This window comes from Brachionichthys hirsutus, chromosome 10 (genome assembly GCF_040956055.1).
Source record: "Brachionichthys hirsutus isolate HB-005 chromosome 10, CSIRO-AGI_Bhir_v1, whole genome shotgun sequence".
Taxonomy (NCBI): Eukaryota; Metazoa; Chordata; class Actinopteri; order Lophiiformes; family Brachionichthyidae; genus Brachionichthys; species Brachionichthys hirsutus.
Window position 1 is genome coordinate 5,527,921 of NC_090906.1, and position 12,218 is coordinate 5,540,138.

Sequence of the window (12,218 nt, forward strand, 5' to 3'; positions counted from 1 at the left end):
CCTTTGTGGGATATCATCACTGGTAATGTCAAATTTTTATTCTGTTGACCGGATTTGTCTCAGACTAAGGTTCCCACTGCATTACTAAAAAGAAAAATTCCAAAAAATCTATGGACAAATCGTGTGCTTCAGAGGTGCCGTTTGATATTTTGAGAATTTAAGCATGCACATTTGTAGCTAACTGCAGTTAACAGGATCTCCAATGACATTTTCAAGATCCAAATATGAACTGCATTTGTTGTCAAATTGTCGTCGTTTGCATAATTGCTCTATTGTAGACTTGCTGGGATTTTTCTGGAAGAGAGTCCAGTACCTGCAGCTGGCAGACGATGAATTTGTCATCAGGAGGCGAACTTTGAAACGTTGCTTCAACAGATTGGGACAAACACCGTTAAAAAACACTGATTTTTATTGTCATGAGTTGAATGTAAAACCCTTTTACAGAACACAAAGCGGTTTGCTTGTCACATGTTTTTTTTTACAAGTTCAACATTTTTTCTTGTATTTACATTTTGAAAGGTTTTCAGAGAGACTTACTTTGATAAACCAGCTGGTGATCTTCTTATTTATGGAGGACAGTGATGAAGCTTGAACAGATGTCAGTGGTAGTGAATTTATGACGGTGTAACCACGTTTGTAAAGATCGGGGGGAGTTTATCACCAAATTCAGTAAATTGCACTGCAGACAGAAAGTCTCTTATTTTTAAAATGTTTGTCATTTTGTCACACGGTTCTTAAAAAAGCCACGACTTTCTTCGGGCCTTTATCTCGACTTGCACACGTCCCTCTAAACCCCTCTCTCTCTCCATTATGCACTCTTCTCATTCTTTACAAATCTCTGGAAAGCTGGTAACACATGAACATACGTCTGCAGTAGCATTTAACCCTTTAAACCCACACCATGAAGTAATCGTCAGAACACTATTTTTTGGGAAATAAGGTCTTAATGGAACCTTCTGACAAATTTGTCAAAAAATAAAAAACATTTTTTTTTATAAATGCTCTAATTGATGTAACTTTTGCAAAATCTGGAATTTTTTCATGGAAAATGCAGATGCATGTGTTGCCTTGTGTCTATTTACGACGAAGTATTAGGGCCACACTAAGAATTTTTTTTTTTACATTACGAGATTAAAATCGTAACATTACGAGAAAAAAGGTCATAATATTACGAGATTAATGTCGTAATATTACAACTTCAAACTTGTAACAGTGATTTTGGTGACACTATCGTGTCTAAAAGTGAAGTTATTGAATATCTGTGAAGTGTCTCTCTTCGCTTTGTAATATTACAAGAATAAAGTCATAATATTTTATTTTTTTATTCTTGTAATATTACGACTTTAATATCATAATGTAAACAAACAAGCAAAATGCTTAGTGTGGCCCTAATACTCCGTCGTATCTATCAGCTTTTTCAGGGGAAAAAAAAAATCAAACTTCTGAAGTAGAAGTCTCAAAATCCTGGAAGGCCATGTGTATCAAATATGATACGTTTGGCAATAAAGGGTTAAAGGTACATCGTGTTAAAACTGGAATGTGGCTTAATCAGCCGCAAAACACTGGCGACGGATGTAATTTGTTGAAGTAGCATTTCTATGTTGTCCACATTCATGCGGTACCTTTAGGGGGCAATGCCTTCGCTGCATTTAGGTGAATGTGACTGAAACATGTTTCTATCACACTAAAAGTGATCCTGAAAGCCGGAGCAGTTCTTTAGGAAGTGAGTTTGATGCGCGTCAGTCGGTGCCGTTGGTGTACTGGGAGAGTTTATTCTCCAAGTCACAGATTCTCTTCTCCTGAGATAAAACTGTGGCCTTCAGATTCTGAATCTCCTCCAGCAGCCTCTCAAGCAACTGAGGCTGGACAGCAGGAGAGTGAAGAGAAGGAACAGACGGAGGGAGGACAGAGAAAGAGAGGAAAAACAGGTCACAGACAGCAAGCAAATAAGAAAAAGAAGCAAGACAAAGGAGGAAGCTTTGGGAACAAATTGTGGGCGGGCACAGACGGAAGAGAGAGGAACAGGAAGCGTTTACATGGGGAATAAAGCTAAATAATAAATGTATTTGCTGCGTGTTTTCATTCATTTTAAGTCGTGACAGGAGAACGCCTGAATTTAAACAATACGCTGGTGATGTTTAAGGCCCAAATACAACACAAATGATTTCACCGCAGGCTTTTAGCTGTTGGCTTTAATGAATTAACGGGAGGAACTCGCTACTCTGGACAGTTATATCTGGAATATATGGACAGAAGGGAATTAACTCAAAACGTCACACCCCCCCCACCCCCCCCTCCCACAGAAACATGGAATTGAACAGTTTCTATCCAACATTCAGTTTGTACTTTTGTCCACCAGGTTTTTGCTTCTTTGTCTTACGAGATGTTTTCCCACTTATTCCAACACCACGCGAACGAACAGTGATATTTTACATGAAGACGTTTTTGTGGCTGCCGGTCATACAATGCAGGACACAACTTACCGACAGACTGTCGCTTTCCAAAGTGGCCATGCTGCGTCGGGTGGTGGGCTTGGAGTCCAGCACATTCTTTCTTGCCACCTTGAGCTCTCGGCTCTTCGGCGGCACGTAGCCCCCTCTCATGGATATCAAAATGGGATCCTCATCACGACCGTCGAGCCACTCTTCAGGCTCCATGGATGGATCGGGCCCCGCCGTGTCCGGGTACAAGTCATCCTGGAAGAGGTCCGACTGCACAAGAGAGTTGGAGAAGTAAAAAAAAAACCTCCCCCTCTGTGGGTCTGATCGGGGAGTGTGTCGGGCTTACTTTTCTGGGCACCGTCATGGTGATGGGTTCACACTTCTTGTCTAGAAGCTTGAATAGCCTGAGAGAACAAATGAAGGGATGGACAGATGTGTGTAAAAAGAAAAAAGACATAGATCTGTGTAGTTTCAGTCTGTAACACCATCAGTTTGTACATTTTTGCAGCCAAAAAATTATGTAGTATTTGTCCTCAGAGCAGCTGTCGGCCTGAAATGAAGTGAAATAGTGACATATTACTGGAACACTTCATTTCGAGTGACTTTTTATTTTGTTGAGCGTAATGAAAAACTGGAATATACCTTATATAATCATTTAAACCGGCTGATAGATTCAGACACTTGGTAATAATTAACAATACCCAGCTAAATTTACTTCATTTAAAATCAAAATAATCCCACAATCCATCCATGGCTTATACCAGCTCCTCTTTTGCAGGGTTTTGGAGGCTGGAGCCGATCCAGGTGACTCGGGCCCATAAAGCAGACACACATCTGATGCTCTCAGTTGGGAACAGTCAGTCATACCGTCTTAGATCCGTATTTTATATAACATACGACAGTGGTACAACGCTGACGCAAAATGATCCCATTCTGTGTAATCTTCATATACGAGACAGATGTGTGTCGTATACGAAGAGAAAATCATCTGTTTTGGTCCATCTTGGCCTGCAGTGTGTCCATAGCCCTCTAGATACACATGGTTCACATTCACACCTATGGACCATTTACAGTCTCTCAATTTGCCTCCAATTGTTATCTTTGGACTCTGGGAGGAAGCTGTGGAACCCAAAGAACCCCTGAAGACGAGGAGAACATGTAAACTCAACTTTCAGATCGTTAATCCAATGGCATAAGGATTCTAAAACAAGAAACTACCGGCTTCTGAGAGGAGATCACAACCAAGTCAAAATCATCAAACATCAGAGTGCATCGATCCCAGAACAGAAAAAGAACAAATATATATAAAAATATATATATAGTTAAGTTTGCTGAACTGTGAATGAACCTCACAATCTCCCTCAAGAAATTAATGAAGCTTCACATCCCATCAAATAATCCTGCACAGCTGGAAGCCTTGGACGTCATTAGCATCTCACCTAGCGATCTCACATTTACTGACGTCCACCCCTCGCTTGGGCATGAAGCCCATCCCTCGCTGGGGCTCCTTACTGCTGAAGGTGCTGAGGTAGTGGACATACGGAGGCTCCTCTGTGATCTCAAAGTACCGGATACTGCTGTCCCCCTGCACACAAGTACACATCAAAATACACACCCAAGTACTGTGTATGCAAACATTTCACCGGATTATTGCTATTATTTAGGCAAGGAAAATAAAAGACCTGCAAATATTATATGTTAGCCAACCTTATCTGAATATTTAAGCCAGCATCTATTTACCTTTCCAGAGAGGTAGACCATGTTTGCATCCACATCATAATAAGGCAACAACACTCCGTTGCTTGTGTCCAGCTCCAGCACTGCAATCGGCTCCTCAAAGTTTGTCTGTGGAGAATCAACAATTCTTAAAGCTAGAAGCTTCTGCAAAGAACTGCATTTCATTCCCTCCATCTAATTGGAACTGTTTGTTACCGGGTCCCAGAGCCCCAGCTCTCGCTGACTCATCCTGGTGAATCCTGTGGTGAAGATGTTTCCATCCCTGGTGAAGATGGCTCTCATCGGTCGTATCCCTTCGTGCGGCGCCAGACGTTCCTGTTTGTCGGCGAACAAAACAAAACATCACAACGCGGACTGATCCTGAGTTCTACCTTTCAACACTACAGGAAAAACAACCTTTGTACTCACACTGCCATAGTACTCTGACCAGTACTATGGGAGTTTTGGGCCTGCGGTTCTTTTTGGACACTTGTTTTAACTGTCGGTCTGTGTTCCAGCTGTGATACTCAGCCGTAGTGACTACATGAATGAGGTTATGGATCCAAGCAGCCAAAATGAGCTTCCTCTCTAGGGTGGAAGGTTTCACTCTAAGATATTGGGTGCAAAACGTGAACATCTGGAGGGAGCCCTGAATGAATCTGCTGCTCCTTCATTAGACGGTTAAGGTGGCTCCAGCGCCGGGAGACGGTTCCTGCTGGGTAGGCACCTTTCCTTAGCATTCAAACTGTAAACGGACATCCATCATCCATCCATCCATCATCCATCCATCTGGGGGAGCACCAAGACATTCCCAAGCCAAACATGAGGCGTACTAGCTCCAGCATGTCAACAGTCTACCTGGCCCCCCACCCCAGTGGGATCCGAACCGCCCCAGCTGACTCCTCCCAATATGAAGGAGGAACAATGACTCTCCTGCGGACCGAGACTCGGATAGACTTATTCCTTGCCATTTCGCGCCTACAGGGACACGGGACCAAACAGGCCCTTTGATGTCGTTGTATTTGAAGTACATGTACTGGGACATTGATGAGTATCTTCTCCTCACTTACTGCGACCACCTCCCTCTTGCGGGGGTCACAGACACGAAGGCGTCGGTCCTTACAGGTGGTACAAAACAAGCTGCCGTTCCGGTTCCAGCTGATGCTGTAGATGAGGTCTGGGTGGTCGTCCATGGAGACGAGGGGCTCCCCTGTCCCCACGTTCCAGATTATGACCAGATTATCACTGCCTGGATGACGAGCAGAGGACGGGCATCAGATTCGCTCTCCCTCTCAGGCTACCGCTAAGCGTATTGCTGTGCAGCCTACCCGCAGTGAGGAGTATGTTGCGTGCGGTGGGGTGCCAGGTGACGATGCCGACCCGTTTGGAGTGTCCCTCCAGGACCACGACCGGGTCGGAGATGGGGCGGGTCAGCGTGTGATCTGGGATCTGCCACACCTGGAGAGAATCAGAGAAGGTTCTGTGTGTATCATATCTATGGACATTTTATGTATTTATTTATTTAGATATCTCTCTCTCTCTCTCTCAGTCTCGCGCACACACACACACACACACACACACACACACACAAGCCTTTTCAGATGAGACAATCATCTGTTTCTGTAACCTGAGACTGACTTCACAGTTATGGCCTTTCTGCTCCACACTGCCAAAACCCGACAGCTGGAGCTGTCTGTCTGCGAACTGAACATGGACAAAACACTCACACACACAGACACCTACACACACACACTCACACACACACCTACACACACACACACACACACACGGAGGACTCAAACAACAGCAGCTGCCGTCCTCAGAGAAGCACGATGGCACGGAGATTCTTGCCGTGTTGTTGTGAACAAATGTGACAACTGTGCTGAAATCTAGAAATGTGCCGAGTCATCATGTATCAGACAGACACACACAAAACATATTGGCACTCACACATGGTGATAAGATTGACAGGAATAACTGGAACATAAGATTTAAATGTTGTGAAATAGAGCAAACAGGCTGATGTAGAGACACACACGCACACACACACGTGCACACACACGCACACACACACGCACACACACACGCACACACACACATTACCATTGCAGTACAATCCTCTGAGCAGCTGGCCAGGATGTTGTCGTCATGAGGACACCAGTCGATATCGAGGACGGGTCCAGAGTGGCCGATGACCAGCGGGTAGTTCTTGTCCACACGACCCGTCTGTAGAAAAGGAAGGAAACGAAATAGGTGTCATCATCGATTTGAACATTTTAAACAAGATTAAATGCAACTTCAGAGAAGGTTAGAAATGATCATCTTAGGTTATAAGTAACCTCCAAGTTAGCAGCATGTCAATCCATGAAGCAGGTTCGAACAACAGCCTCCGTCAGCTTTTAGTTACTTCATCACGAATCATCTTCAGCAGACTGTTTAGTCGGTTATCATGTGCTTTCATTTTATAGATTTTTTTGACCCCCCCCCCCCAAAAAAAGGACATTTTTAAAGTTAAAATGCCTTTCAAACTGGAAAGTGTCAATCTGCTGATGAAAATCATATCATGTAATAATAGTAATAATCATTTATGGCTACATTTCAACAAAAAGCATTTTACCATGCTGCCTTATTTGGGTGAAAAATGACTGCTGGGTCCTACATGACATTCCAATGACCTTCCACCTCTGAAAGGATCTCCGATTGGTACGAATAACCAAATGTGTCAAAACCTCAGAGGTTGTAAAGTTTCAAAAGGCAACCCTTCGAGCTTCATGGCGAACTTTAAAAAAAAGAACCCGCGTATCGCTATGACGACCCAAGCTAAATCCATCATGTCACGCCTATGGCGTTCCATGATTTCCTGTTACCCTCATGTGAACATGCATGCCAGCTTTTGAGCTGCCACCCAACACACCCCCCTGGAGAGGTGCATTTATAGCTCAGGGCCGGGCCGTTGAAAGGGGAGTTTTTCCGTGTGGCCTGTTGGGGACCCTGAGGGAGGGGGGGCACGCTAGTGTTTATTAATAGCATCACGTTCATCATGGCTCCCATATACACTCACATCCACTTCTCCGTTGTCCTTTGTCTCAAATCACTGCTGATGAATCGATGACCTTGTTGAACTCATGAGAACTAAGTTAAAAGGATATAAAGATCTTTTTAAAAATGACAATATTTGCGGTAGACATTTGAAGCGTAACGCTGGACAGTGCTCGACACTGATGGTGTCGCCAGAACGGCACAAATGAAAGCTGCTGATTGGAACCACCTCACAGTAAAACTGCTGCAGACTCGGTCGATCAGGTACACAAGCAGCCGAGTGGACAGACCGGGAAACCTGAAGATAAATACTTCCATAGAAATGATTATTTCTAAATCACTTCTGCTATATTCGGCCTTATAAATAGATTTTTTTAGGTCTCACATTAATCCCAATCTGGCCCGAACAGATAAATTCTGTTGTTATTATGTGCACTAGAAATAAAATGAGTTGTCTTTATGATATTAAAATGCATTAAATGTGTTATGCATTACCAGTAATAATGTACAAACGGGCATATCCCACATTAGTTAGTCTTTCTGATGCTCATTGTGTTTTCTAACATGATAGGAGAGTGTCAGCGAGGATGAAGGGAAAGGTCTACAAGACAGTGGTGAGGACAGCCATGATGGACGGCTTAGAGACAGCGGCTCTGAGGAAAAGACAGGAGGCGGAGCTAGAAGAGGAGGAGATGAAGATGCTGAGGTTCTCCTTGGGAGTGACCAGGTTGGATAGGATTAGAAATGAGACAATAAGAGCGACAGTGAAGGTTAGACGTTTTGGAGACGAGGTCAGAGAGACCAGACTTTGATGGTTTGGACATGTCCAGAGGAGAGACAGGGACTATATCGGTAGTAGGATGCTGAGGATGGAACTACCAGGGAACAGGGCTAGAGGTCGACCCAGGAGAAGATACATGGACGTAGTGAGGGAGGACATGAGAGTGGCTGGTGTTGGGGAGGACGATGCAAAGGACAGGGTGAAGTGGAGAAGGTTGCTTTGCTGTAGCGACCCCTCACAAGGAGAAGCAGGAGGAGGAGGAGAAGGAGGTTTGGTTTTCTCACATCATGTCCTCTGATTTTGAAACACATACTAAAGCCAATCAATGACATAATTACACTCTGTACACGCAACAACTGCTGTTGCTTTTCTGATTCCATGACTTGTTGCTGGTCAGTTTATGTTTTTTTTTAATAACTATTTAATATATTTGCTTTAATAGAAACCTAATTTTGAGAATTTAACTGAACACAGATGTACCAATAATTGGCTGTGATGACTTTGATGAGCTAAACAATGAAGCCGTCACATAAACAATGAGATACAAAAAGTTTTTTCCTCTGATTCTAGCAGCATCCTGTATGAAGGATGGCCTGGGAACCAGATAACAGGGCCTCACTTTTCATGATGTAATAAAACACGATTGAAAAATTTACATCTTCTCGCTACAATGTAGCAAAAGGGATCATGACGAGAAGTCGTGAAATATAAATTCAGACTTCAGAGGCAGAATGCAACATCTCTCTCCGTAGCCCAGGAATGCGTCCCGTTGCTTACCTTCGAAATGGGCAAGACCAGGAATGCTCCTCCTCCACTGGATTCAACGATGACCGCAAGGAACTTTGGGTTGACAGCGCAGAAGGAGCTGTCCCACGTCACCTTGGAAACACGAATGTCTTCGTAACAATGCTCAGCCTTAACCGTCTGTCCAAAGACGTGGCGAAACTTACTCTGCCGCACGATGCTGCGACTCATGGCTGAGGCAAGTAAAGGAAGGAGGAAGACAAAAGAGGTGATGAGAGGACGGTGGTGGGGAAGAGTGGGAAAAGACAAAGAGGAAGGAAGAGGAAGAAGAGGTAGAGAGGAACAAACTGAGATATTTCAGACATGGGTCAGAAGAATTTAAAGAAATAAAAGGGAAGAAAGGGGGTAAATGTTGAGAAAAATGATAGTCCAGAAATACAATAAGAAAAGCAAGAATATTAAAGATAAACTATTTTTTTTAAATAGTAAAGTGTCTAAAACAAGCAGACAAACAATCTGAGCAGGCTTCATCAATATAATAAAAAAATCAAATGCTGTGAAGACCGTAGAAGTGATGTAAGAAAAGCCAATCATTATTTTATGCTTTCTATGTTTTCTGCTTCAAGCCACTGTCTTTGTTGTCGTTGGGTATTCCCAGTAATCCTCACCATCCGTAGAAACTGGATATTATTCGAGGTGAGGGGGGAACCCACGCGATCAACAGATTCGGTTCTTTTTGAAACATTCCTGAATCAAAATCTGTCCGAGTCGGTGAAAATCCAAAACGACAGAGAGACTTCACCTCAAGCTCTACTCTTAGCTTTAATGTTGCTCATTTAGTTGATGATTAGATCTTTATAGAGGCATTGATAGCCACCCTGTCTTTGATCACAGGTCCCCGTCGTGTGTTTCAGGCGGTCGTCAGTGTTTGTTCTGGGCTCCAGCCCAGTGGGACGGTAATCCTCCAGAACACAGGAGATGTTCTGTAACAAAGCCTCCCATCAGTGGAGATATTAATAGTTGATTATGCCACCAAACACTACGAGACGGCCAAACATCAAACACAAACACTGAGGCGCAGAGACACATAAAAGGGCAGGAGAGCTCTTTAAAAGATGCGGGCCTCCGTCACATTAACTCGTAGCCGAATGACATATAATCCCAGGAGAGCATGTAGTTTAAGCGTGATTCTCTGACTGGCTTAGAAAAGGCAACAAAACAACAACAAAAACAGAATCTCTAATTAGGTCCGCATCAGTCCACATCAAATAAACTCTGCTGGACAATGAGAATGTTTGTAATTACAAATAAACCATGAAAAGCACCGGATACGGCTGAATCCTCGTTTCTATGAAAATATTTCAAGCCTATACATCAAAAGTGATCATACATTGATGCAATTCTTCCGTCAGCACAGCTGTAGATGGAGAGTTGTGGCCCCAAACCGAGCCTGAAGACGGTGTGAGAACCGACCGGAGCAGCCGATGACGGGACCGAAGCTGTCCGTTATCAAGGGATGTGCATTCCAGCAGCCGAAGGCCGCCTGTGGGGCGTTTCAGCGCAAACACATTAAAGGCTTGTTTTATAGACTTGTTAGCACAGTGGTGACATTTTCATTACTTTTACCCTCCTACTAATGAAGAAGCCCTCATGCTTCTGTTGTGACCTCAATGATTTAATTTAATGCTCACTTTTAATAAGTCCCTGCTGGTCTTTACCGAGACACCGTGGAATCAGTGGACAAACGGGTTTGTTGTACCTTCAAAAGCTATCGAGATCCAGAAGAATCCGCCGTTACTGAAAGCGTTCTTTCTGTGAACAACTTCTACTAATAATGAACTAATAACGATATCAATGTGAATCCAATTGATATATTTTCATGGTTAAGGAATCTAAAAATAGATAAATCACAATATAGGGAGACTGAGGTGCTTCAGTTCTGCATTTATTTGTCTTACTGAGACTTTCTTTTTAAAGCGTTGTTAAAAATAAATCAAAATTTTGTCAAACAGGAAAATGTCTTCCTCTAAAACCAAATCCATATGTTCATAAACACTGATTGTTATCAATCAGCCTCACACCGGAACGATTTCAGCAGAGATCTCGTTTAAAGAGGCTGCATGTTTGCTTTACTGAAGGAAATGAAACGTTAACGTTTGAAACCGGGACTCTCCTCCAGCCCTCCGCCGTGGCGCATGGACAGACAGACAGACAGAGCAGAAGAATGACAGTCACTGTCCTAATATAGACATGGCAACCAACCAACCCCCCCCCCCCCCCCCCCCCGGACTGAACCTAAATAGTCCCAGAAAGAAAGTAAAGCGCTCCACGGCGCCTGAAATGCAATGAGCGCACCGTGGATCGAAACAGCCAAACGCACAGCCTCACAAACACAGGGTCGGGGGGGGCAGGGGACGGGGGGGGCTCCAACGTGCTCCTTAAAGTGTCCCACACCTGTCATGTCCAACGCGAGACCCGGTCCGTCCACCGGGGCTGAGGGGGGGGGGGGGGGGGGGGACAGTCACAATGTACTGACTTGGAGTCTTTCAGGGTGTCCAGAGGTGGTGACGCGCACCGGCACGGACACGCGCGTTCGACGAAGCGGCTCCCGGACTCACCTCAGGCTTTCGGGAGAACCCTCGTCCCTGGACAACGCGCACGGTTCGTGTCGTGAAGCCCGCGCGCCCCTGAACGAGTCTCTCCGTTATCCGGTGTCCTGCAGTCAGAGCGCGCTTTGCTGAGGAGACGCGCCGGACACGTTGACGGCGGGGAAAGAGAGAGGGGAGAGTCCCGGCACGGGGAATGGGGGGGTGGGGGGGCATGAGGGCATGAGGGAGTGGGGGGGGGGGGGGCATCTATTTTGGAACAGGCTCCGTCAGAACAGGCGAACGCGACGCGCGCCGGAGCCAGAGGGCAAAGCGCGTCCCCGGTACCACGGTGCGCCTTGTGTGGGACGGACATTCTGGAGCAGGACGGATGTACGCAAACAACCAAATCAATAAGTCAAACGTTTAAATGGTGGATATTAATATGTATTTAGATCCGCACCAAACTACCAACCTCCAACCATTCCTCATTATTTCCTCCCAAATTCTGAAAATGTTAAAAAGCAAATTAAAAAAACACCCGCAGAGCTGCCAAATGTCATGGAAATCTGTTCACCCCCCCCCCCCCCCAGCCAAACCAAAGAACAAATCCGCACTGGCAAAAACAAACTCCTATGTGTAGGAAACAATCCCATTTAATCTCTGCAAGATAAGGAAAGCTCCAGATGTGGTCAGGCGTAGTACAACGCAACATCTGCATGTCCGATCGGTTACTGGAAAGCTTCTATCCAACATTCATCAGATCCAGCCGACTTGAAGGGTTAGAGGTTAAATCCGTACAACCAGCTTCGTAAAAAGGTTTTAAAAAAATATTTTTTAAAAAAGAAAAGAAAGTCAGATCAGGAGCGCTGACTGTAGCCGAGTTGAAAATGGCTGGCACTCGATGAGTTA

At 44.6% G+C, this 12,218-nt stretch overlaps 1 protein-coding gene across 1 annotated transcript; it reads right to left on the bottom strand.

The window, feature by feature from the left end:
- Nucleotides 1-391: 391 nt before the first annotated feature.
- Nucleotides 392-11,477, bottom strand: coro6 (coronin 6). Its single transcript, XM_068744878.1, has 11 exons — nt 11,340-11,477; nt 8,755-8,954; nt 6,261-6,383; nt 5,486-5,615; nt 5,228-5,406; nt 4,374-4,493; nt 4,182-4,286; nt 3,881-4,026; nt 2,788-2,845; nt 2,484-2,711; nt 392-1,862 (listed from the first exon to the last, which is right to left on the bottom strand). The coding sequence occupies exons 2-11, from the start codon at nt 8,950-8,952 to the stop codon at nt 1,740-1,742; spliced, it is 1,410 nt and encodes a 469-aa protein (XP_068600979.1). The 5' UTR covers nt 8,953-8,954; nt 11,340-11,477; the 3' UTR covers nt 392-1,739.
- Between the last annotated feature and the right edge of the window lie 741 nt (nt 11,478-12,218).

Excerpts from the sequence above, each read along its gene's own strand:
- coro6 (XM_068744878.1), bottom strand. The coding sequence starts at position 8,952 with ATGAGTCGCAGCATCGTGCGGCAGAGTAAGTTTCGCCACGTCTTTGGA. Across the intron at positions 4,287-4,373 it reads AGCTGGGGCTCTGGGACCCG|ACAAACTTTGAGGAGCCGAT; the intron begins GTAACAAACAGT and ends GATTCTCCACAG. Across the intron at positions 2,846-3,880 it reads AGTAAATGTGAGATCGCTAG|GCTATTCAAGCTTCTAGACA; the intron begins GTGAGATGCTAA and ends TTGTTCTCTCAG.